We start from the raw sequence: 26,380 nt of genomic DNA, 5'->3' as shown, positions 1-26,380 counted from the left end.
AACGGGTCGGAGGGGAAAAACCCAAGCACGCGCACGGACTATGAGAGGAGTCTGGGAGAGGTAAGACAGTGCGTGGAGGGGAGCAGATTTGAGATCAGAGGCAAGAGGGTAGGAGAGCCAAGTGAGATGGGGCACACATACACCGCGTGACGCCGCGCCGACACCGCACCTCGGTCATCTCGGGCCGTTTCTTGCGCTTGTCCAGGCACTTGCACGCCAGACGCAGAACGTCGGTCGCCTGGCTCTGAGGGTAGGGCCCGGCGGAGCGATCAAACATCCGCTCACTCACCGTGCCCACCTCGTCCGAGTCCAGCGCGTCCTCCACCTCGTCTTTCTGGAGGTGGCGAGCGGAGCAGGAGGGAGCAGGAGGAGAGGCCGGATTAGTTTGGTTACACTCCCCCGCAGGGATGCTGACCGGGGTGCGACGGCTCGAGATCGCCGGTTTGATCGACCCGGCGGAGCAGTTGAAAGCAACGGAGGGGCTTATTGCAATCCCACCTGCCTCTTTGTCCACCCAGCGGTGTCAGAATCAGGAACTTTATTTCGACTGGAGGAATTCGATGAGCTACGAAGCTCCGGTAACCGAGTGCAACTGGGTAATGCCCACCGCAGCCAGTCGGTCGGCAGTTCGTGTGTGGAAGGGTCGACCAAATGCCCTCTAGAGCTCCCTCCAGTGGAGGCCCTTCCGCCAGCAAGTGGCGTGAGCGAGAAGTCGCTGGGCCGAACACACCGACCGAATTAGACGACTCCCCCACCCCACCACACACGCCCAACCCACCCCCACTCCCCCCCCTCCACTGAACGCCCCCACACCCCACCCATCCCCCTCCACCCTCCACCCGGATGCCTGCCGCATATTTGGAGTTTTAATGTTCTCCCCATGGTCACGTGGATTTTTCTCCGGGTCCTCCTGTTTTTCCCTCCATATTTATAAACATGAATTTAGAGTATTTTGCTGCAACAAATTTCCACTTAAGCCCCTTCGTTGAGCTATCATTTATGCTCAGGTCGCTTCTGAGAAAGAGCTATGTGGCTCAGTGAGCCACAGCTGGTAAAATTAAAATAGTTTAAATAGTTAATATAAACGCGTACCATCATCTGCTTCGCGACGGACGCTAAATCCTGGACGTCGTTCAACAAGAGCAGGCCATGCGTGCCGGCGTTACCACCCAGGTTTGGCAAAATACTAAATAAATTCCCTTCCAATTAGCAACACCGATCAGCCCGCTCCACCGTCCCCCGTCTGTGAAACTCTCGTGGCTGGCCAATCAAACCCGAAGCAGGAGCCCCTCTCCTGAAAAGGAGTTCCTGAGACGCACGGCACATGCGTTTGAAGTCGGTGTCCATTTGTTATGGAGGCGGAGGATTACAACCAACCTCGTAAGGCGATTAGCCAATTCTGCCGAAATTACTCGATGAGGCTGGTTGTAATCACCAGCGAAATGTCAGAATACTCTTAAATATTATGGGTTTATCCTCCGACACACAACCGGTGTGCCGAAGTCGTAACTAATCGGCACATTTTGTTTACGCGACAAACCCCTTTACAAATTGGCTGTGCCGGGTGGTGGCGGGTTTAATGACACATCTTCATTTACACGATCTAACCCAAAAAAAAAAAAAAACTCTACTACGGCCAACATTTACATGCCAAAGCGCGCTCCGTCGCTCGTCAATCGAAATCGTTAAGTCTTGCAGCTTGCACGCAGCAAGGCAGCATCCCTGCAAACGTGGATTCGGACCCTGAACTTCGGACGAAGAGGCGAGCGCGACGACAAAAAGACGCTTTTCGAGAACTCACCAGGAACTGAGGCTGTGGTTGCTCCTGAACAGCCTTCCTCCCCGTGAGTAGCTCAAGCAGTACCTGCAACAGGAACGCACAGGGGGCGCTGAGCCAAGGTGTCACAGCGTACGTCGACTGTCGCAACCGCCCCCTGAGATTACACCACTCGCAATGATGACGCTCTAATCCGCGTGCTTGAAGAGGAAGCGGGGAAAAACGCCGCGGCGTGTTTAAGCAGCGCGAGGCCACGGAAACGTGCCTTGTTTATGAAAAATAAGAAGAGGTTTTACACTTTCTGGCAATAAAACCAGGAGGGGTTAAGATGTTCCAACACCAAATAGATTCCTTTCGCAAGAAATAAAGTCTCCATTAACCAACACGTACTTGTGGTGAGCATACCAACAAAACACGCTCTGACAATATATGCATTGTCTTTGAAACTGATTGGCCTACACCAGAGACAGCCTTCTTTGTGGCCTCGTCTCACCAGTGTCAGACCAGAGAACGCCAAAAGCCAAACATTGCCCCGTTTAATCGTTTTAATACGAAGGAAAAAAGTACGTCGCGTTAAATTACGCAATTCTGGCCATGTGGTTCGCATCAGAAGCATGGAAGTTTCATGCTGGTTGGGGCATCGTTCCTGCAGGAAGTCAACATAGGTTGTCACATGGGTAGAATTGCCCCAGCCAAAGGAATGTGGGATTTCCACCACTGGCTCAGTCAGGGCTGCAAAGAGATTATGACTACCACCTCAATGCTTATTCGAGCAAGAAATCACTGACTTCTTGACTTTAAATAATACAAACTGATAGCCTAGTAATTTTTTTTTCTGTTACAAGGCTGCGTTAAGGACGTCGTGAAAGCAAATTGTAAGCGTCCGTTTGCAAACCAGCGGAAACTTTATTTCACGCTGCCAAACTGGCTGTTGATGATTCGTGTGTCCCAATGTTCAATCGACTATCATCGACTGAGGAAACTCAAACACTTCCCATTAGCGACCCTATTGAGATCCTGGTCATTTCAACGGTTTGGTTTGCTTGCCAACGGCTACCATTGATGCGGCGCTCCCTCTGGCAAAACATTTGATAAAAAAACATTTGGCGAAACTTTCCGCTGTGCTTGAAAAATGTAGGCTGCGTGCACAAAGATAAAACTTCCCAGTACAGCCTTGAACAGACTGTTGGGGCAAGTGCTAACATACATGCATACCTCCTATATACGAGATGGACGACAGTCGTCAGAAGCATTGCATTTAAGAGGTGATGTTATAGTACTCTTAGTTTTTTCGGTAAAGTCACGTAGGTAAAAAATAGAAATTAAAATTAATAAAAATAAAATAAAATAATATTTTATATAAAAAAATGCAATTAAAATTAATACAAATAAAATAATATTTTATTTTTATTAATTTATATTTCAATTTTTTACCTACGTGCCTTTACCGAAAAAACTAAGAGTATGAATCCTTGCAGTCACGAAAGCTTCAAATCTAGAAATGATGTATAGTAATAATAGAAAAAGAGTTGGGCTACTATGCATTGGCAGTGGTGCACAACCACAAATAACAAAACCTCGACACTGTCGTCCAGTCGGGCTCCGAATAAAATGAAGCCCCTTGGGAGCAGAGTGCAGTCCTCCAACGTATTCACCCAATTTATTCGGCATGTGTGCTATGAAAAAGGACCATTGCCTGAAACATCACCTATTATATATTTTTCCCCACTGATGAACGTGTGCCGTTGTATATACATTTTTTACAACAATACAAGGGATTATGAGAAGGAAGTTGATGCATACAATGCATGGGTGCGAGTGGTATGCGAGTGCTTGTGTGCGCGTTGGGTATGCATTGTGCATTCCTGTGCGTACAAGCGTCCCGTGTGTGTGCAGGAGCGCACGTGTGTGCCAAGCGAGAAAACAAAAAGAGACCCGTTCCTGTGGGTCTCTGAGTGTGTCTCTCTGCAAGTCTAGGAGTCTGTCTATCTGAGAGTCAAAAAAAAATATTAACCCTACAATTTCTTCCAGAACGCAAACTGGGTTCAAATTTTCAATTCCACCACAGCATACCAGGGCACTCTGGGGCGCTCTGGCCCATTTCCACTGGAATATTCGCAAGGAGCATGGAACGCGGGGGGGGAGGGGGGGGGCTAGTCAAAGCTCACCACGCCAAAGCTGTAGCTGTCCACCTTGGTCGAGAGCTGGCGTGATCGCACGTACTCGTCGGGCAGGTAGGCGAGCGTGCCGCGCATCTCCGCGCTGCGCACGTACGTGTAACTGCGCATGCCCAGGAAGGGGCCCATGCGCGCGATTCCAAAGTCGCCGAGCTTCGCCTGGCAGTGGCTGTCCAGCAGGATGTTGGCACTGCGGGACCATGGTGAGAGGGAGAGGGGGATAGAGACAAAGATGCCACGCGTAACCTTAACACGACTTTCGGGGGTAAGCGTAATTAGCGAACACCTATTAAGGGGATGGGTGGCCAGCACCACGTCTGGCCGCCTGCGTATCCCAAGTGGCAATATTTTTACACCTCGCACCAGCTACTCAATTGGGGCCGAGTCGGCCTAGGGGAGGCCCAGGACCAGTTCAGATAATCGTCACCGGTGTTGGCCGTGAATGAGAATCGGACTCGTGCCGCCAGGTTGGTAGCGCAGCACACTAACCGCTGCACTCCCTCCGCTCCCCACCACACACGCACACAACAAGCACGTAAAATCAGCTGATCAATAAAAATATAGTCGCTCCACTACAAATCAGCTGTGCATGCACGAAGGCTTAAGCGAACCCGATTGCAGTAGATCACCCTTTAACGGACCAGTACCGTGCATCGTTGCATATCCGACCGTCGCACATACGCGCTGATCAACCGATCGCCCACACCCAGTACAGTACTTGTGCAGTGTAACTGCCATTTTCCGCAGATATTCGCATTATGCCGACTTTGTCACATCGCCGCCTCCACCTTAGGTCTCCAGCGAGTCACATGCGCCAGACTGGTCGGTACGAGGGGGGGTGCCGATTTCGTGTGCGCACCACCCCTGCATCATGCGACTGCGGAAAGTTTTTTGATCTGGCATGCGACTGCGAATTTTTTTTATATTTGGCAACACTGTTTCTAATTTTAGCACAGCCAGTTCATCTGTTGAATTTCGAGTGGTGCCGAGCACAGACGATGAATGCAGTCCTAGCATGATCACAGTGTATGATCGCAGCTCCTGCTTGCTACGCTGCAACAGGTATTTTGAAAGTCCTACTCGACTCCCATGAGGAAAAGCTTTGCCAACTCCTACAATACAACAAAAGTTGAAATGGATGCACACTGCAATAGATCGGCCCACCGCACGTATGTGGTGGGGGTCGTCCACCTCTTCCCAGACGTCTGACCGGTGTGGAAGAGTAGGCCAAATACCCTGTCGAGGGGGCTCTCGGGAGCTTCCTCTGGTGGCCCTTCTGCCAGTAGTGCCTTAAGTAATTAGAGGGAAGAACCTTTTTATCTATCCAATGGCAAGAAGCAATAACAAAAATAGAAGCATATGACACAAGCGGCATCGCACCTCTTGATGTCCCCGTGTATGACTGGGTCCATTTGAGCCGTGTGCAGATACTGAAGGCCACGAGCAGATCCCTCCGCAATCTCCAACCTCGTCCGCCACAACAGAGGTCCATCGCCCTTCTGCATTGACAGAGAGACGCATACGAACATTCACCACCCACCCCATCGCTTAGCCTTCAACTCCGTCCAGGTAAGTGCTGTTGGTAGAGCGCCTTAAACGCCTTGCGTTAGAGGCGACCGTAGCCAGTCCTGTCTATTCTCGGTACCCACCGCTGCCTTGCTTTGGACGGTCCTGATATTTTACAAGAGGGAATGTAGGTTAATGTTTCAAGGCTATGGACAAGCAGAAAGACAAAGATCCCCCTGTATAGCCTTCACAGACTGTTGGGGCAAGTGCTGTTAGCGAGTAGCACCTATGAAGGCCGGCACGGCACACGAGGGGGTGGGTGGCCAGCATTACGCCCGAGGAGGCCATATAAAAACAAAGATCCCCCGTATAGCCTGAACAGACTGTTGGGGCAAGTGCTGTTAGCGAGTAGCACCTATAAAGGCCGGCACGGCACACGAGTGTGGGCCGTGAGCGGAGATTGGAACTGAAGTCGCCGGGGTTGGTAGGGGGGCATGCTAACCGCTCCACTACCACTCCCCCATACACACACACAGATGAGATGTGTCGCCTGCTGCCTTCTAGTGGCAAGATCTGGAAAAGACAAATATTGCATAAGGACCAGGGAAATGCTCCATTTGTACTGGGAAAAAAAGTTACCAGAAAGCAAACTGACCCAAGACTCATCTTCTTGGTTCTTTCGGTAAAGTCACGTAGAAGGGAAATAATAAAATAATAAAAATAAAACATAATAAAATACAATTCTCACGACGTTTCGGCCACAACGCAAGCAGCCGTCCTCAGGTGAAGAACAGGTCTGTCGAAAAGACAGCGTCATTCAGACCCTGTCGAAATGACCCAAGACTTCTAGATTTGAAGTTTTCGTGACTGCAAGGATTCACTCTGTTTTTTTCGGTAAAGTCACGTAGGTAATTTTTTTTTTTAATAAATAAATTTTGAAAATAAAATTTTATTTCTTTTAATTTTTTACCTACGTGACTTTACCGAAAAAACCCAAGAGTATGACCCAAGACTACAGAATTAATGTTTAAAGCCAGCTGTCTGCAGGGTGACGTCCAGTGGAAAAAAACATGGCCGCGACAGGGTTAAGGGCGGAATGGTATTTAACAAGCAAGATGCTGGAGGGGCCCAGAGACCCTCATTCTCAGACTGCGGATGGTGAACCCTTTCCAGTTTTAATGATACATGTGTACAGGAAAGGGTTAATGATCGTATAACACATCAGACGCAGGGCGTGTAGCAACGATGCATCGATTAGATGATTACGCTCACGATACATGGATCAAATGGTGCATATAAGAATCAATTTATTTACGATTTATACAAATTGTATGCTAACATTAGATCGAGACCCAAGAGTTCCCCGCCCTCACCAACCCACACTGACCAGTGTGGTGAAGTATGGTCAAATAATTTGGTGATTAAGTAATCTGCACGATTTGTTTGCTAAAGTTACAGTGGATGTTTTTGTTAAGCTATGGGAGGAAACTAGAGAACGCAGTGCACAACAGGGAGTGAGAACATACAAACTCCACACACAGCGGCACCCTCGTCAGGAATCGAACCCAGGCCCTTCTTGCCATGATGCATGGGCGTTACCATTGCGTAACCCTAGACATAAAAATAAATTATTGAACTAGACTTTAAATGGAAACTCCAAATATAACAAATTATAAAATAAATGGGGAGATTAAACAGTACTCATGATGTAGATGCTTACCCCGAGCTCTCATTACTCTGATAGTGCGTTGTCTTTGAACTGTGCGCCTTTTGGCGTCATCTGGTCGAACACCATATGAGACTAGGCCCTAAGAAAAACTGTCTCTGGTGTGGACCAATCAGTTTCAAGGACAATGCATAAATTATCAGAGTATTGCTTTTTGTTTGCATTTGACTGCAAGTATTGTGGTTAATGTTAACATGATTCCATGCAAAAGGTGTCAGTTTTGTTGCCAGAAAAAAGGGGAAAAACCCTATTAGTACATGCTTGTCAATTAATTTAGACCTAGAAAACCTTTGTTAAACCCAGGTCAGGTGCTCTTTGTTTGTGTTCTGTTAAAACGTGGTCTTTGTTCAAATGTGAGCTATATACAACAGCTGATAGCTAAAGGTTCAAGAGGACACCATGTCCACACACAGCCGTTAATACCAGAGATGACCACTGTCATCATAACTTGCTTTATTCTGCTGGCTCTTGCAACTTTTGCACAGTTTACAAGGGATGCAATAATTCACTCCCTCCCGTTATTTGTTAAATTTTCATAACTTTCGGGTCAAAATGTGATTAGAGTATTGATTACTGCTGTGTTGTAGACTGTTTTGTTTTATTTCCGGGAGCAAAATGGACAGGCCACGAGCAATGAGCGTCACGCAGCCGACGAACAGACAATGCCGCTCGACTCATTCGGGAGTTCAGCCTCTGCTGCAAAGCCGAGTTTCCACCTGACCTCCAAAAAAGTTACAATTAACAAAATAAATACACTAATTTGTAATGCACACAGTGTCGATTCAGAGGTGTGGGAAACCACAGACAAGCGGGGACCGTAGCCAGAACCATCACCAACAATTGCCCAAGCTCTGTACTCCTATATTTGGATGTTTGGCCACCTCCATCAACATGGGAGGATACCGGAGTACCCGGAGAAAACCCAATCCACTCGCTGTACTTGCCATACCCTGGCAAGCCAGGAGATGACAACCTCACAGCAGACTTGGTTAGTGAGTTTGGCAACATTTGTGCGACCCACAAATTCTCGCCTTTACAGCACCGGATCAAAAGATGCACGCACCACCAGGGGGCAAAGGTCTCGCTCGATCAGTTTCCAAACACGTCTCGAGGCTGTGGTAAGCGGTGTCGTGCCCCCCCCCCCCCCCCCACAGCCGGGCGAGCCTAGCTGCTCACCCCGCGGTGCAGGCGATCCTCCAGAGAGCCGTTGGGCATGAAGTGGTAAACCAGGCAGCAGTGGTCTTGCTCCAGGCAGAACCCAGCCAGCTCGAGCACATTCGGATGCCGCAACCTCAAATGAGAAAGAAAAGTGAAAGGGCAGCAGACGTTAACTGTGAGACCACGGAGAGTCGGAGGAAGGTACGTATATTGAACTTCTTTCGCACCATACTCATCGGAGGTGCGGAGGAAGGACAACAAACTAAACACAAAGCAGTTCTAAACCTCCGGTTGGCTACGTACGGTGTGAAAGAAATTCAACATGCGTACGTCCTAAAGAAGTGAGTTTTCAAGGCAGAGTGAGTCCGTGCTCAAACTCGTGGCTAAGGCAGCGCTAGTGTCACTACGTGGAGGTTTTTTTCGCGGTTGTCCTGCTGGACAGCTTTCTCCGATGTGCTTCCGGGTCGAGCCGCGTGTTGCTTGGCACCGTGTCCGACGTTTCGCTCCACGTGCTGGGAGATTTTTTTGTAACTTCAGCAACCGAGGCTTAGAGCGTGTGGCGCAAAATGTCGGACATCATTAAGGCCTAAGCAAGCGGTGGAAATTTCAAAGTAAGCTATGAAAGAAAGACTGAGTTCCAATTAATGGGCGCCACGTGGGATTTTATTTTATAACTGTCACAGGCAAGAGACAACTACGAACGGAGGACACGACACTCACATGTAAAGATGCTTCATTTCGGCGTGCAGGCTTTCCAACACCGTCTGCCACTGGATTCCACCTTGCTGCAACAGCAAGACGGGAGAGCATCAAGCAAACCAGACAAACACCCGATGGCCTGGAGACTCCACGCGCCAGACGATGGCAACTTGACGATTCTTTCGGTTCAACATTAGCACATCACCGGATAATCAATATGAGCACGTTACATAATCAAGTGTGGACTGCAGTTCGTACATGTGGCTATATTTGGGACCAGTATCACATTAAGCATTTGAATTTCAAATATTTGCATTTAAGCACAATTTATGATCTCTTTTGGGGGTTTTGAGATTATCGACATTGTGTAAGAAGTGATGTGAAAAGTGACGTCATTTCCTGCGACGGCACACTTTAAACCAATTCACTTTCTAGGCCCAACTTCTCAGATTTTCTTTCACATTCATCCGAAAACTAGGGACGCATCCGTGAAAACCAGAACCGTCTCATTCTGTACATGTTTCACTCTCACCAACACAACACCAAGAATCCACATTTACACAGAGACAGGTAAAACGAAGTCATGGGGCGGGAGGGACAGGGCGAGTAAAATCCATCACAACCTTTTTCAACAATTTGACGGCAAACGGGGTCCTGTGGATGTCAGCCTTGTACACGACGCCAAAGGCACCTTCTCCCAGCTTTCGGTCGATGCTGAAGTTGTGGGTGCCTTCCAAGATAGCTTGCAGCGAGAATATCTGCTGCAGGTCGAGCACTGGAGGGCGATAAGCAAGGCAAGCAGAGCCCATCAATGACGGCCTTCCCATTAGGATCGGTGAGCCCTAGCCAAAGTAACTACGCGTGTATGTATGTACAGACAATCCCCGGGTTACGGAATGGTTAAGTTCTCGAGAATTATCCGTAACCCGAATTTTCCATGTCAGAAACTCAACAATTTTCCCTAAAATTAGCGATAAAATCCCAATAGCCGGAAATAGCTGTGCCTCCCCTACCCGATTCCTAGTTTGTTCTCTCTCAGTAATGTGTCGTCCATTTTCTATCGCTACCCGAATCGTATCGCTGTACATACGCTCTGCACTTTCTACGATTCTTTCATCAAATATCTACCATAACACTAACCATAATTAAACTAATGGAACACATACTGTATCCAATTGTTTATGAATACCACGAAACATTTTAATATTAATTGTTAACTGAAAGCAGTCGCTTCGGAATGTTCATTTACCGTGCATTAGGCTAGGCCGAGACTTTTCCGATCGCTGTTGGCTGAGACGAGAAGCAATCGAAGTGTATTTGTGTTAAATAAAGTACATACAGCAAATGACTCGTGAAATAAACTTAAAATGAAGAAAACTAGCAATAGAAACATGGGGGAAAAAAGATAGTTCGAAGCACAGAAAACAAACAATTACTTAATGCTACAAAAGGAAAGGAATTACGTAACAGTGCAGAGAGGGCCTTGAGGAAGATGCTACCCGCCTGATGCCTCTCTCCGCGGTAATCAATCGCAACCTCACCGCACTGCACGACTTGCGCTTATGGAACTAACGCAAAAAATTCCGCAAAATTATTTTTATTTCAACGATTTATGGGAGCATTTCCCCAAGGTCGGATTTCCGTAAGTCGGGTGTTCCTCAACCCGAGGACTGTCTGTATGTTCCGTACGTAGCCAACCACGCTAATCGGAGGTGCACTTGACGCTATTGATCATTAACTACATGATCAATAAGCGACCCCTGGCCGGGTGTTAGGCATGTAACGATAGATCGATTGAAATCAACGCAGAGGCCCAGAAAACATGTGTAGATGTGTGCGTGTGTAACAAAGCTTGTGTCCGAATATGAATGTAATATCACTTATTATGTTTGTTGTATATTTTCTAAACTAAAATTTTTTTATTTTACCAGGTAAAGCTCACTGAGCTATATAACTTTTTTTCAGAAGCGGAATGGCTACAAGTGATAACTTAACCAAGCGGCTTATCGTGTGGAAACATATATGCACGTTTCCAAATGTGGACAGAAAAGCCGGAGGACCTGCAAAAAAATCCACACGACTAGAGGGAGAGAGACACGCAAACTCCAAATATACAGGCGTCAGGGTCGAGTTTGAACCTACGACCTCCTGTATACCAGGCAAGGTGGTTAACATCTCAGCAACGTGGCGAGATGTTAACTAGTCGAGAATTATCATCTTCCGCCAGCATCTTATCTCTGGGTCTGAGGATGGCCAACGAGGCCGACAAGACAATCGGAGATCGACAGACTGTGGTCGCAACTTGGGTGCCGGGTATTTTTGGGCGGGGTCCCGTGACCACCATGACACTCCTTTAATTAAGTCTGACGTTTCGCTCCACGTGCTGAAGAAGCTCTCCACACATGGAGCAAAGCGTCGGACGTCGCGCCGAAACAACACGGGGTTGACCCAAATACGCGTCGGAGAGCCGTACTGCACGACCGTGCACACCGAGGCAGCAGCACCACCGCACCGGGAAGGTGAACAGAGAACAATGCAATCTGGGATAGAAAAGCACGAGCCACTGACCAGCGGCGTTGTTGTCAGAGGGTGAATCTTGTGAGCCGATGGACTCCATCGTAGCCTTGCAGCTGCTGTCCACCTCGCTCTGCCAAAACAACAGCAAATATACACAAGAGCACCACACCAGCGTGGCAGCCCCCAAATCACGACCGCTGGTGCCTGTGCCCCCCAACCGTGCGTGACCCCTCCCTTACAACCCCCCCACCCCACCAGGTTATTAAGTTTTCTTGGTTCTTTCGGTAAAGTCACGTAGAATGGAAATAATAAAATAATAATACGCATTTCACAAGTAGTACTAATCGCATATCTGCATTTCCCATAAATATGCTAAATTCCTCTTGATATGCAAATTCTCCCCCCCTCCAACCCAGCTTAAAAAAGACGCTCCAAGCCTGGGGTTGTCATTCAGACGCTGTCTTCTCGACAGACCTGTTCTTCACCTGAGGACGGCTGCTTGCGTTGTGGCCGAAACGTCGTGAGAATTATTTTATTATGTTTATTTATTTATTTTTTATTTCCATTCTACGCGACTTTACCGAAAGAACAAAGAAGATGAATCCCTGCCGTCACGAAAGCTTTAAATCGAAATTCAGGTTACTAAGGTCACAAAGACAGAGAGAGATCCCATGTTCACGCCTCTAGTCAATAACGTTGCGAGCAAAGTGTGCGTCTCACATTGTGTATCGGTGCGATGTGACGCGGTGACGCGGCGCTGGCATTCCCTGCGCTTAACTGAAATTTCTCCTGCTCAGTATCCATGGCGCAACCTGTGCCGCCCCGCCCCCCCTCCCCCCGAAAAGGCTTTGCAAACTCACGGGTGGAGAACCGCTGAACAAAACCCACCTCTCGACAAAAAAAACACGCGCACAATGCACGGGAAACAACACCCGCAGTTGGTGGCCTGACGATGCTTACATTAACCCCAGACATGTTGACAGAAAGGAGATAACCAGCTGCCTCGAAACAATATAAAGTTATAAACAGCCAGACCTTTATGCATCACAAATCCCACCGGGTTTATATTGCAGCGACATTTTACTCTATTAATCCAGCCAAGGGTCACCGAGTCTCAAGCTTTTTCCAGGACTGGTTTGCATCGCCACATGTGGGCATTTCCTTCTTAAGGAGTGCTTTGTGCACGTAGCAGGAAACCAAAGTGTCCATATAAAATATGAGGGTATTAACACTCAAAAGGTTCACCCAACCATGAGCACCGATTGCCGACTCTACTATCCCAGGCTGCACCACCTTCCGCAGATGTTTGTTTCATATATAAAGCTTACTTTAAACAGTGGTGTCTGAGTAAGTTTGAATAACAACAGTTATCCAAACGCCGTAGCAAAGGCCAACACGGGCAATGTTTATGTTTAACTCACCGCTGTCACTGTGCACGAGCGGAGCGCAGGGATTGCTTGGGTGCAATCGCGAGTCATTTGCGAACCGCTCGCGTACACCCAGAGATAACGCCGCATAAACAGCGTCAAGCTTTGTCAACGGAACCATCCAAGATGTAGGAGGGAAAGGAGCCTTACGTCCAAGTTGCTGCACTTATCTTCCTTCAAGTTACGCAGAGATCCGCCCGTATTGTCGCTGGTGATATTACTACTGCTGCTGCTGCCGCCGCTACCGCTGCTGTCGCTGCTGCTCGGCTGAAGGTTGTCGGAACAGTTGGCAGAGCCGAGCGAGATGGGGCAGAACGTGTCACCCGGCGGTTTCCCGGGCAAGGGGAGCCCTGCACCGTCCAACACATTTGCAACGTTCAATTCTGTAAAGCACACGCAGAGGCACATCATTATTTTCAATGTCATTACCACTGATATAATTATCGTAGCCATCATCATCACCACTAGCATCCGCTTCGTCATTGATGTCATCATGAGCATTGAACTCGGAATCATCCGCATCATGATCACAGTCATCGGCTTCATTGTCATTCATCAGCGGCACACCGTCATCAAAATTGTCAGCATCGTCATAACAGCCCGTGGAAACGGATATAAAAGGTCTGTCTCTAAGATCCATTGAAGTAGTCTCTCGTCCACGCAGCAGGGAGCAGCATTTTTTGCACGTGCTCTGCCGTACGAGTAATATTCGTTGGATGACAGTCCAAACCAATAGTTGAATTTTCAGAGCTGGAATTTAACAAAATAAAATGTGGAACCAAATTGAATGGAATGGTCCTTATTGTGCAGTTATTGGTGACCAGGCTAAGACAATCAACTGTTTGCAGTAAGTACTATCCATGAGTTTTGTAGAAATACAGTTTACTTTTGCTCGTGAGTTTGCACAGTCCCACACTGCGATTTCCTGTGACTGCCGCCACTGCCGACGATCTTGGGCCGTGTTCGTCCTTGTAACAGAGCTGCTTAGCTCAACGGGCCTCGCCAACTGAAATAAAGTGCGAGTCTGAACTCACTGCACTCGAGAACATGGTTTCATCACAGGGCGGCTGCCTTGATTTTAACCCAACTGCTCAGCAGTGGCAGTTCAGCACTCACATACCTACGCCACTTGGCTACCTCCACTTTTAACTCGGATAACATTCACGTGCCTTTGGGTTCGCTGTCACTTGGCTGTGCCTGGCACAGCGCTGGTCCGGTGTGATGGACGTGGCAGACGGGCGACACGTTCGGGCTGTAGGGCACCTTCACCGGATCCGGCAAGGCCAAGGGAGGCGGCGGTAGAGATTCGGGAGCGCCGAATGAAGGCGGCGACATGCTGGTCATCTCAACTAAACAGCAAAAAAAGCAGCAGCACATCACAACAATGCCAAGCAATGTCCTGCTGCTCTGCAATGCAATTCAAGTCAATTCAGAATATTACAATTTGAATGTATATAACATTAGAGGGCACGATTAAGAAAAGGAAAGTGTTCCATTCAACGACCACTCACTATCGTTAACAAAGCTCACCGTCACAAAGTCCGTCTCCTAACATTAGGATGGTCCAGTACATTTGGCGACCAAAACTTGTAATAGACTAAAGTATTTCCTCATTTTTCTTGGTTCTTTAGGTAAAGTCACATAGAAGGGAAACAATAAAATAATAAAAATATAAAACAATAACATTCTCACGATGTTTCAACTGCAACAATAGTAATCATCAGGTGTGAAAAACACAGCAAGAAATAAAAATAAAAATTCAAATTTTTATGATGATTGCTTGTGTTGCAGTCGAAACGTCGTGAGAATTATATTGTTTTATATTTTTATTATTTTATTGTTTCTCTTCTACGTGATTTTACCAAAAGAACCAAGAACATGAATCCCTGCAGTCACGAAAGCTTTAAACCGAAATTTATTTCCTCGTTATTCACGAATTTGCTCTCCGTGATTTGGGCTATCCGCGAATCGCATCTGGAACTCTACACGACTGCATCGAGAGAGAGAGAAAAATAGAAGTGATGAGATTTAGTCATGAGAGAGAATGTTACGTTAAAAAGTGATGAGATAAAGTGATGAGATAAATGTGATGAGATGAATGTGATGTGAGAAAATTTTCGTAGGCCAATATCATTATCAACAAAATGTGCTATTCGCGAGCATCTTTGGAATGTATCCTTTGCGAATATCGTACTTTTACTTCGAACCATTACTCGACAATCCTTTACATATTGCGTCCACCCTACATCCTGCCTCTCGAAGGCAGGAAAGCCCCTACAAGTTTCACCCCCTCCCGAGTGACGTGGATGATGTCCTTATAGGCTTGTTAATTTATTACCCACAACATACCGTGGCGGCAAAAAATAAATGGGGGTGTAACAGAGGTGGCCCAGAGGCTCAGGGTCACAAGGCGTGCTGAGATTCTGAGTCAGAATCCACGTGGCGACCGCCCGTTATCACGCGTAAGGTTCTCAAGCGTGGGAAACGTATGCTCAGAGCCCGGCGAACCAAAAGGTGACGCGAAAAAATCGTCAAGAGTAAAACCGATCGCCCAATGAATATGCCGAAATATATAGCCACGAATTTGTTTAATCGAAATTGATGAGCGTTGCCAGAAAAAGTGCAAGACTCCTCATACAGTTAACAAGTAATTGTAATGGATCTCAGAAGCAGTTCTGTAATATCCTCTTCCGTGGACCCTTCTCTAACACGGAGAAGAAATGCACTGCCCCCGCGAGAGTTCCAAATGCGTGCTTCGTCTCATAAGTGGTATAACGAAATGTGGGTTGCGGCATTATTTCACGTTGCAGGGGGACACCGGTGGAGGAGAGCGAGCGACTCACTCTCACGCAGGAAGAGGTTGAGCGCGCGTTTGTTGCCGATCACCTCCAGCAAGTCCAGGAGTTCGCCCACCGTGTGGTTGCGCTGGCCCCACGTCCAGATGAGCTCCGCCGTGCAGCTCTTGCCGTGCTCGCCCTTGAGCGCCAGCAGACGCATCTCCGTCATGTCACTAATCATGTGCTTGGCTGCTTTTCGCACGCGCGCGATAGGGAGGGGAGGGGGACACACACGGCGCAGAGGCGGTCTCACAGTCAACTTCTCTGTTTCGCAAAAGACAAAGATTCCACCCCCCACCCCCACAGTGTCGCCTTCATTAGACTTTTGTGGCAAGTGCTGTTAGCGAGCGCTTATGAAGGCCGGCACGGCAGACGAGGGGGTTGGGTGGGCAACACCACACCCGGTCGAATTTGTCTCCTGCAGTGCTCGTGTTTAACACACTGCACCAGGTTCGACCCAGGACCGGTTCAGATATTTGCCACTTACCAATCGTGAGCGGGAATCAAACTCGGCTCACCGGGTTCGTAGCGCAGCGTGCCAGCGGTTACACTACCGCTGCCCCACTCTGTGTTGCACACACACAAGCGGCACCTCAAAGACTGCCGCTGCGCTATGAAGACTCGCCCGCAATCTTTCTGCAGATAAGAAGTCGCGGCGCGTCAAAATAATCACGTAATCCGTACGGAAAATGTAAAATATGAACGCAACCGTTGCCATTGAGAACCATAAATGAAGCCTTCCCTATACGTCAGTGCCGTAATGCGTCTTCAAAATGTAGAAACCAATCAGTTGCTACCCCAGCTTCATTGCAGACTTTCATGTTCCAGTGCCGCAAACATCGCCACGCTTTTAAAAATGTTTTTATTGCCACACAATGAGAGTCCAGCACAATACGCCAATCGCAATCAGAAGCGAATAAAAGAAACTCCGCTAACAGCAACTCGATTTCGGCACGGCAGGACCTTACGAAGGCAGGAAATTGGGCCTTCCACTCTTAATCCACAAATGCGCAACGCCATCTCCGATTCTGGGCATTTATGACTTAACCACTCGACGCTAAGAGCGTGCGCTGGGCGGGAGTTGTTTACAAATCGTACACAACGTTCTTTTCTTTCTTTTCATGACCAGTTCATAAATCCTGGACCTCTTGAACCAACTTATGCAAGGGCCGCAGTATACCAAAGTGTGTTTGGTGCAAAGAGTTGCAGCATAAAATACAGCCCTTTTTGTCAATCCACTGCTGCATGGATGGTTGCCACAGACCATTGCAACAGGCCATGTGCAGTGTGAATGTTCACACTTACCAATCGGTTAAATCGTAAAACAACAAAAAATTAGAGATTGGATTATCGATTCCAATAATTTTCGAATCGGAATGATTCAAAAATGTATATTTTTTTACTAATTTCTACTGCATTACTCAGAGGGTAGTTACGTCTGCGTATGATTTGCATCGGTCTTCGTGAAACACGTGATTTTATTGCATGCATCTTGAGCAGAAGAATCCACTTTAACCGACGAATCCTTAATTTCGTATCGTCTTCACAAACAAATGGCCGTTCTTCAGTGGCAATTGGTGGTCCTAAGCCAGTAGCGGAAATTCCACACCCTGATAAAAAAAATGGGCTTAACTACAGTGCCATAATAATACTACTGCACACACGCAGCTACTGGCTACGGACTCGGCACCGAGAACTCCCGTTCGTGCGTTTCCGTGTGGTGTTTAAAAGGGTGCGTCATCGGCGCTCCTCTTTTCGCCGTTTAAAATCTATTTTTTGGGGTGGGGAGGTGTCCGGTGACAAGCGACAAACACGAAACGACACCCACGGTGGCTGTGCATTTCAGTGCCGACGCTTCCTGCTCTCGCAGCACGGATGGCTGCAAGGCCCACGGCACGAAGGGGAAAGCAGAAGTGGACGCAGTTTCTTCGAATTTTAAATGCGCTGTGAGCAGCCCACGTGCATGCACGGGCACACACCACACACACCCCACACACCACACACACACGTGTCTCTCTGTGGAAGGGGTCCCTTCCGCAAATGCATCACTGGGCTCTGCAAAAGTGCTGGAGAAAAGTTTTATGGATGAACGATGACTATATCATCACGTGACATAGTCCAGCGGCAGCGCATTCGCTACCTCCTGGGATCGCGGGTCGGACCCAGCAGGCCACCCTGGTTAATACTGCAGTTAAATTTAGCATAAATTAAGCAGCGTCCGCTTACCAGCAGGCATTCAAGTTCCCGCGACGTCTTTTGAAAAGGGTAGGCCATTTCGTGCCGGCATCATGATCCAAATTTGCCAAATAAAAAAAATAACCATAATAATCACATCGCCCCCTTGATGCGAAACTCACGCAACCTATGCCTGTGAAACGGTCGGGCCTTCGCGACAGCCTTGCCCTATGAGAATGGCTAGAATACCAAATGTACGCATTTTTTATTTCCTATATTTTTTACTAACAACACATGTTGAACTTCTTTCACACTGTACGTAGCCAACCGTGATAATCGGAGGTGCGGTATTCTCGGGCAAGACAATGCTGATTACATCACCAATTATCATGATTACAAGATCATAACTAATGTAAGTAAATGTATTTCATCTTCATCGTTAGCCATGGTCAATCCACTGCTGGTTGAAGGACTCCCAAAGCCACCATCCCAACGTCTCATGATCCTGTCGATGTTTAATATATTTTTAACGAGTTAAATTAAGAAATGGCTCACTAAAAACCCACTTATCTAACAATGCGACTTCACCCAACTACTGTATACATGGTGATCCATTTATAAATATACCACCGATTTCTAATGACCCTCATTTCAACGGCTAATACAATATTGTAAAATAATGGCTACGTATATCAGAGGAGTAAAAATTTACTGTATTAAGATTGGTGGGAAACGGGTAGAGGCTTTGAATTTAATTGTTATTTTTTTTATCATGCCTCATTCTTTTTGTGGAGTGCCTACAAATAGATCATCCGCATACCGAATGCAGACCTACGAATTTCAGGTCCGGTTTCAAAGTGGGGTTAGAGCGCGCAGCGCAGTTCGTAATCCGAAGGTCGAAAGTTCAACTCTCAGGTGGCTGGCAGATAACTTAGCCCTTGATAACTCGAGCCTCAATAAAGGGGAGCCCCCTCTAGCGTAGGAAGTCAACAAGGGTTGTGCCACAAACTCTTCCCCATTAGAGGAAAGTGGAATTTCCAGCAGCGGTTCACGGCTGTGAACGTCGAACGAGTACTGCCCCACAGGCCCACTCGAGTGGGAAACCACTTTAACGGATACACAACTATAGTAACGCCACGCACGGGTGTAGAGACGGCTACGGGCTATTTCTGAAGCATCCCCCCCACCCATCGCCGGCACACGAGCCTACAGGACACCGAGCCATCGAGGGGGTTCATCTGCCAACAGTGCATGCTGCACGGAGCCGATAACCATGTCAAACAACAGCAGTGCGCAACTTTGCGTCCCTGTTGATAAGGGCGACCATGCATGCTGCTGCTGTCAAGGGGGCCTTTGTTGCTGACCGAGCAAACGTTTGCGGCTTTCCTCCTCTCTGTTGGGGTCCTTGTCAGTGGGCAACAAAATGAACCTTATGGGGGTCCCAAATAAACGTAAGTCAAAATTGCAATTTATTTATTTTTGCCGACTCCGTCCCACCGCGCGCAAAAACGCCGCGACACACCTGGCGCGGATCGTTCTGTTGTCCAAGCGCAGCAGCGAGGTCGGATGCGCAGAAGAGCTGAACACAACGGTAAGCATAATAGAGTGAAACTGCTCTCTTATCTTCATTATTATTTGTGACCTACCAATGTCTGCAGCCAGGATCAATCGATGACAATCCTATTACCTGCAGATATTTAACAGATGAGATACGTTGCACCGTTAATTCCTCCTGTATGATAAATATAATACTTCTCTTGTCCGTATGCAGATAGGTTTTTTTTTTGCGGTTAAGCCATAGTCCCCACATACCGCTCGTATCAATGCAGATAAGAGGAGCGGCCACCCACTACTCTGTAGAGTAACATTGGCATAAACGCGTGTAACAATATGAACAGCGCATTGAAAACGCGTACTATTTTATGTACTGTTTACAAAGTGTGTTCACAAATTCACACTGAGCAACAAGATGATTGACAGAGGGGTGAAATTCTTTTTTCGATAGTGTATTTAAATAGAGGTATTGCAGCTAAGTAGTTTTCAGTTTTAAAGGCGTAGTTTAACAAGACAACACTTGCCACCATCCTTCAAACCCATTGGTGAAAAAGAGCAAAGTTTTTGTTTACATTATAATATGATGTCTATGCGAGAGCCAGGGGCTTACGGGACCCCGGGGTCCCGCCATAAGGTTCAAATACACGCAAGTGCCTTGAACGCAAATGAATAACTGTCCATAGTCCCCCCGGCCTTGTCGCCTCATCGACAGAAATTCACTAAAAAACCAAACGTCTCTCCGCCCGGAACTAGTGTGCAGGTCTTTCCGACAGACCTGTTCTACACCTGACGACGGCTACTTGCGTTGTGGCCGAAACGTTGTGAGAATTGTATTTTATTATGTTTTTATTTCCCTTCTACGTTACTTTACCGAAAGAACCAAGAAGATGAATCTCTGCAGTCACGAAAGCTTTAAATCGAAATTTAGTGTGCAGGTGTTAAGTGTATTATAATAATTGCAGGATTGTGAAAGATGGTCGCAGATTGGGGAGACTTACATCCAGACGTAGATTGACTCACTGGTTAAAGATGATGACGAGGACATGGTGTTCACTGTCTAAACCATCGTCTCTCCTCCAGCCACTGTGTTCCGAAATTCCACACTGCTCCACTCATTTGTCGCGCCCCCCCCCCCTCTCTCTATTTAAGGCCTCGTCACAAAGTAGTTGTCCTTCTGTTTGTCTTGGTGTGTGTCTCGCTCGGTGTGTCTTTGTGTGTCTCTCTACATGTGTTTGTTGTAGTACGGAGTTAGACTGATGACTTTAATCTAAGTTGTCTTGTGGTTGTTGTTGTTTGACTTGCATCCCACTGGGATTTTTGCACATAGCATTGGTATACGGTGCTTTTTCTGGAATATTTTGCAGTTTTTTCCTGGATTATTCTGTTCACGCAGTCACTTTAAAATGTTTTCATGTTCATGTTTTTGTTTTTTGTTTGTTGCGGTTGCACCCGATTCGAGAGCCGAATGGCTCACAGGGCTATACCGAATAAATGAAAACTGAAACTGTAGAGGATGCGAAATAGCAGACAAAGAATCGACGAAGCTCAAGAGACTTCACGGAGAAGAGCCTGGTGCAAACAGGTAGTGTAAATATAGCATCGTTGACTCAACTGCTCCGACGCTGACTCACGGACCACGCAATGAGCCAAATGACTCACGCCTGGCACAGACTTTTACAGATTACAGTCTGAGTGTGTAATAGATAATATTATGCGTTCCAAAACAAGTATCTGTTAGAAGGCTTGTGCTCGCATGCCGCTGTACTCCTAGTCATCCTCAAATGTTTGGTTATCAATGCGGGCAAAAACCATTTTATTTATTTATACAACCTCGGGCTTTAGACCGCTCGTGCATCCGTGAATCTTTGGGGGGGGGTCACAATGAGACGCGAAAAGCAGCGAGCCCCTCGACTTCCCACAATGCCTTGTGCGTGCGTGGCGGTCGCACATCGAACCGCTGTCACCCTGCCCAGATTCCACTACTCGTGCCACTTGTGACGAGACTGGGCGGATTCCGGGCGATAAAGCTACAGGCGTAAACAAAGTGCGATACAGACAAAAAAAATCTAAAGCACCTGTAAACAATTTGCATATATTAGAAGTAACAAAAACTGGCTAAATTCCATATGCAAAACACGAGTTAATGCAAGAACGATCACAAAGAGCCCCATTCAGCAGTTAGACGAAACCAAACACACAAATTGCCAAGGGTACAACACTCCAATAATACCCAGTCACATGGGCAACCTGGCCACCCGCAGCAATATGCTGCTTCAACATAGTCCAGTTGCTAATGGACTGAATGGACAATATGTGAAGAGTCAGGTGTGATGGCACGTGCTGCTTTGGAGGCAGGCGTTGATGGATCACATAGCTTTGATGCGAGGTGGAAGAGAGATGGCAGGATACAGCAAGTGGTGTCATGAAACTGTGCGAACAGCCGTGTTATTTTCCACTCGTACTCGGCTTTCGTTACACATTGCAAAACTCTTCTTGGTTGCATCTGACCAAACATTCCGATGCAGCATGAGCCTCTTAAATACAAGCCTTCAGAGTGAGTAAGACTCTCGATGAACACTATTATTGGAAAAACATGTCCAAAGTGTTAGGAGTTATTTCCAAATAAAATGCACCAGTGCTGCATGACTAAACCATTGCTCAGCTGTTATTTATTTCGGTGATAGCAACTTCACTGCTGAATCATTCTCTCATAATTGTGAAACATTTCCAGGCACTGCCATGCCGCGACATGTTTTTTTTGTGTTGCATTCACGTCAAAATGTTCCACGTGTCCACCGTAGCAAAGCCTTTTTAACAAGTCTTTACATCGCGAGTCAGTGTGCAAGGTTCTACTGCTTACAGATATTATTTTTAAAAGCATCGTCTCTTTGGAAGGATGATCATAGGACATTCACACATGAAATATGTTCATAGCTGACTTTTAGTGTGAAAGTTTATGGCGATAAACAAACCAACAAAAACGATAAACTATTTTTATTTTACCAGGTAAGGCCCACCTGAGTTTTATAGCTATTTATCAGAAGCGACCTGGCCACAAAGATAGTTCAGCAAAGTGGCTTATCATGTGGACATTTATAGCAGCCAAATAATTTAAAACGCATGTTTCTAAATGTGGCGGGATAAACCGAAGAAGATCCCAGAAAAAATCCACGCGACAGAAGGGCGAGAGAATACGCAAACTCCAAATATTCAGGTGTCAGAGTCAGAATCAAACCCATAACCTCCTGAATACCAGGTGAAGTAGTAGTTACACCATCGTAGCACCCACTCAAACACCTTCAAAGTTTACAATAAAGCCCTCCATGACCCACATGTCACCTGAACAAAAGAGTAACTTGCTAATTTAGTTCAGGAACATATTTATAACCTAGAGACAAAAATGGCTCTCGGAAACCTTTGGCGGCCCACGCATTAACATAAACCTTTGACCGCGTTATGACCGCTGGGCACTGTTTTTCGAACTGCTTCAAAGACAAATGGGTACACGAGGGCGTGGCTGGACATGCTAAACGTTAAAACACAATGATGCCAGCTGAAACAAATACACCCGATTAAGACGCTAAAAGGACGAAACATAATTTGCGGACCATCTTTAAGTGGCAGGCGTCACGTGAAATCATGTCGCGGGGACTGCGTGAGGTGCATACAACGTGCGTGTCGTAATATAATTGCCAAAGATCCCTGAATATTACCAGAAGCTGGTGGTGGGAATACCAGAAGGTAAGCAAATATCTTAAAAAGGCGATGTTAGACCCGCCAGCATGCCACCATGCCAAAGTTAAATCACTTGCTGGCTAAATTTAAAATTTGAAGTTCCTCTACAGAAGAGGAAATGGATACTTGTAATAACAATACAGGTTTTGTTGTAAAGTTACCAGTAGCATGCTTAGGGTGTGAAGTCACAGAATTTATGACTCTTTTTCCAGTAACTCTCAACATCACACTTGGCTTCAGTAAAATAAAATATCTGAAGTACACGTGCCAACCGCTCACAAACACCACCCTTCCTGCTCATTAAGCAGTTTAAACCGAATATTAAAACATAGCCAAATATTCAACCGATTTCCTGCTTTAATGGGCTGAGGAGATGCTTACAACCTGTTTAGTCCTGAGCCAGTGGTGGAAATTCCACGTTCCTCTGGCAAGGATGGACAGGGGAATGTTATCCCAAGGACATCCACTGTTGTTTAACGGAGGGGGGGGGGGGTTCTCGTTTTATCGACACTCGGAGAGATGGGCTGAGGCTACCTCCAACCAGGATTGGAACTCACGCAACGTTGTGATTGTGAGCCGCTCACTGTGCCACTGAGCGAGACGGGTTTCTCACATTAAATTTGAAACGAGAACGCGTCCATTGTAAACTGCCCCTGCCCGGTATTGAACACAAGGATAGCCAACATTGTATTTTATTATGTTTTATTTTTATTATTTTATTATTTCCCTTCTACGTGACTTTACCGAAAGAACCAAGAAGATACTCCGAGCACTGATATTTATCCTGGTAGCCAACGTGAAGCTGCCTAATGAGTGCCAAATACCCTGGATGAGGTCTATAACATAACACAAGAAAGACCTCTCGATAGCCTTACAACATTGATCAATGATTGCACCAGAATTGATTGAGGAAAGTCTGAGACACTGTGAACACCAGTCCAGCTTTTGCTTGTACTGAATCGATTCTATTGATATTTTTGACTCCTGAAAAGCGTTGGGGCCAATGGGTTGTGTAAAGAGTATTTATTTTATTTTATTATGTGCAGAGACAAACATATGAGGAAGACATTGTCTGGTTATCTAATTTGTACTTTCTAGACTCTCAGATTGGTGGTGAGTGCTATGCCAACCAACACCAAACCCCCATAGTTGACTGTATAGGGAGGTTTTACTGGTAGGAACCTCCTGGTTACACCAGCCCACAGGGGATTATTGTGTCCGTCCGTCGTTCAGGGAGGGGCTGGGCGGGGAGGGGAGGGTGGTGGAGGGGCTGGGAGGGGCTGGGTGGGGAGGGGCTGGTCACCCCGTGGTGCCCTTATAAAACTCAACGTTTAACCTACTCACGCCGGCTTGTGCCCGCCCTCACAGTCGGGTATATTTGCGGAATACACCACGCCGCCGTTGACCCTGGCCATTGACCGAGCAAACCCAACGTTCCTACCAGCTCCCTCCGCGAAAATGTGTTAAAGTTCGATTCGAATGCGAAACACAACACCTCCAAAAGGATGCAGCTGAACTTCACAATCATCTCGCCATCTCACGCGTGGACGTGCGACCGACCAGCAAAGCCAGGCAGCATTGATAGCGGCCGCTGCAGGTTCATCACAAGGTGCTAGCACACCGCAATGTGCACGCGCAGGTGATTTCAATTACAAAAAAATAAATGACACACACACACACGAGTGAGTTGTCTTAAGATTAATAATAAATCAAAGGACACACGAATGGCAAGACACTCACAAAACATAGTTTTGCTGATATCAGGGGTCGGAATGCATGTGAATGACTTCGATGTTTATTTATTTATTTAAACAGTTAGAGCGCCACACACAATAAACACAAATCATTAAATATTTGTCCCTGAATTTAGACAAACATTGCCTTTTCTCGTTCATTGTTAATGTTTAGCACGCAATTGCCTCAACTATCTTGATTTTGAGAGTGAGTCTACTCAGGAGAAAGTTGACCAGCCGCGTGTTAATATATAAACAGAGTAATGATTAGCGTCAGGATGTAACTAACAAAATCAACAAGTACACACATACGCCTCCTTCACTTATCTGTGCCTCCACATAAGACTGCTTTTAACACATCCCGTCAGCCAAGGAGCCTTCTGGAAGTGCGTAATTTCATCAACATTGGGTTCGTCCCCATCAGCATCACGATCCATGGGCAAATTAGCCCAGATGTGTCCACTGCGAATTTCGTTGTTTCTACTCTCCTCTGCCTTGGGCCAATATACTCAAGTAGTGAGCAGCTTTCGACCACCAGTTCAACACAGACAACTTCTGCAAGAGTTTGTCCATCCTCAGCAACTCCGATGAGCGCGGTTGGCTACGCACGGTGCGAAAGAAGTTCAACATGCGTACAGGACATACATAACGTTCATGTTTTAAGTTGGTGTATTTTGAAAGCCCTTCATCAACTGCCTTTGCAGGCGCGACCGATGTTGTGCATAATGCAGCAATTAACCCTGGCTCACGGTGCGACAGCGCACAAACCGCTGCACCATCTGGTCGTGCAGATTTCGCTGATATTTGCATACCGTTCTTGGAAACTACATTTCCAATGGACTTCATCGGGATGCCCAACAACCACGCACGTGAGATCAACGCCAACAGCTCGCAACAAATTACTTGGGAATCCCCAAGTATTAGCACAAGCGTGCACAAGCACTTACACTGCTGGCAGAATGGGCCTTGTTAACCATTGACGACCCATATGTCTAGCCAATGACCACACTGCCCATCAACCAAGTGTTGACCCGCAGCCTAAACTAAAACTCGACTATAAAATGAACTATTTTCTATTTTACTTGGTAAGGCCCACTGAGCTATATAGCTCTTATTCAGAAACGACCTAACCACAAATTATAGATCAACAAAGTGGTTTATTACGTGAAAATATATAGCAGCCAAACACTCTAAACGCATGTTTTTAAATGTGGAGGGGAAAACCGGAGGACCCGGACAAAAATCGATGCGACCACAGGGAGAGAGAACAAAACTCTAAATATACAGCGGGCGTCAGGGTCGGGATCAAACGCACGACCTCCTGTATACCAGGCGAGGTAGTTAACATCTCCTAGCCAC

The 26,380-nt window shown here is 46.8% G+C and overlaps 1 protein-coding gene across 2 annotated transcripts in view; it reads right to left on the bottom strand.

The window, feature by feature from the left end:
• Positions 1-26,380, bottom strand: part of LOC133356798 (interleukin-1 receptor-associated kinase 3-like) — a 35,215-nt gene that overhangs the window by 3,946 nt on the left and 4,889 nt on the right. For both annotated transcript variants that reach the window (XM_061574488.1, XM_061574487.1), the window contains exons 2-12: positions 15,831-16,013; positions 14,157-14,336; positions 13,138-13,370; positions 11,612-11,690; positions 9,667-9,818; positions 9,065-9,129; positions 8,363-8,477; positions 5,335-5,453; positions 3,946-4,144; positions 1,802-1,864; positions 170-334 (exon numbers count right to left, since the gene is read on the bottom strand). In XM_061574488.1, coding sequence (XP_061430472.1) covers positions 170-334; positions 1,802-1,864; positions 3,946-4,144; positions 5,335-5,453; positions 8,363-8,477; positions 9,065-9,129; positions 9,667-9,818; positions 11,612-11,690; positions 13,138-13,370; positions 14,157-14,336; positions 15,831-16,013 — 1,553 coding nt within the window. The remainder of the gene's footprint in view (positions 1-169; positions 335-1,801; positions 1,865-3,945; positions 4,145-5,334; positions 5,454-8,362; positions 8,478-9,064; positions 9,130-9,666; positions 9,819-11,611; positions 11,691-13,137; positions 13,371-14,156; positions 14,337-15,830; positions 16,014-26,380) is intronic.

The sequence above is a fragment of the Lethenteron reissneri genome, chromosome 55, assembly GCF_015708825.2.
Source record: "Lethenteron reissneri isolate LAM-NWPU_2019-01 chromosome 55, ASM1570882v1, whole genome shotgun sequence".
In the NCBI taxonomy this organism is placed as follows: Eukaryota; Metazoa; Chordata; class Hyperoartia; order Petromyzontiformes; family Petromyzontidae; genus Lethenteron; species Lethenteron reissneri.
This window is presented reverse-complemented; position numbering and strand designations above follow the sequence as displayed.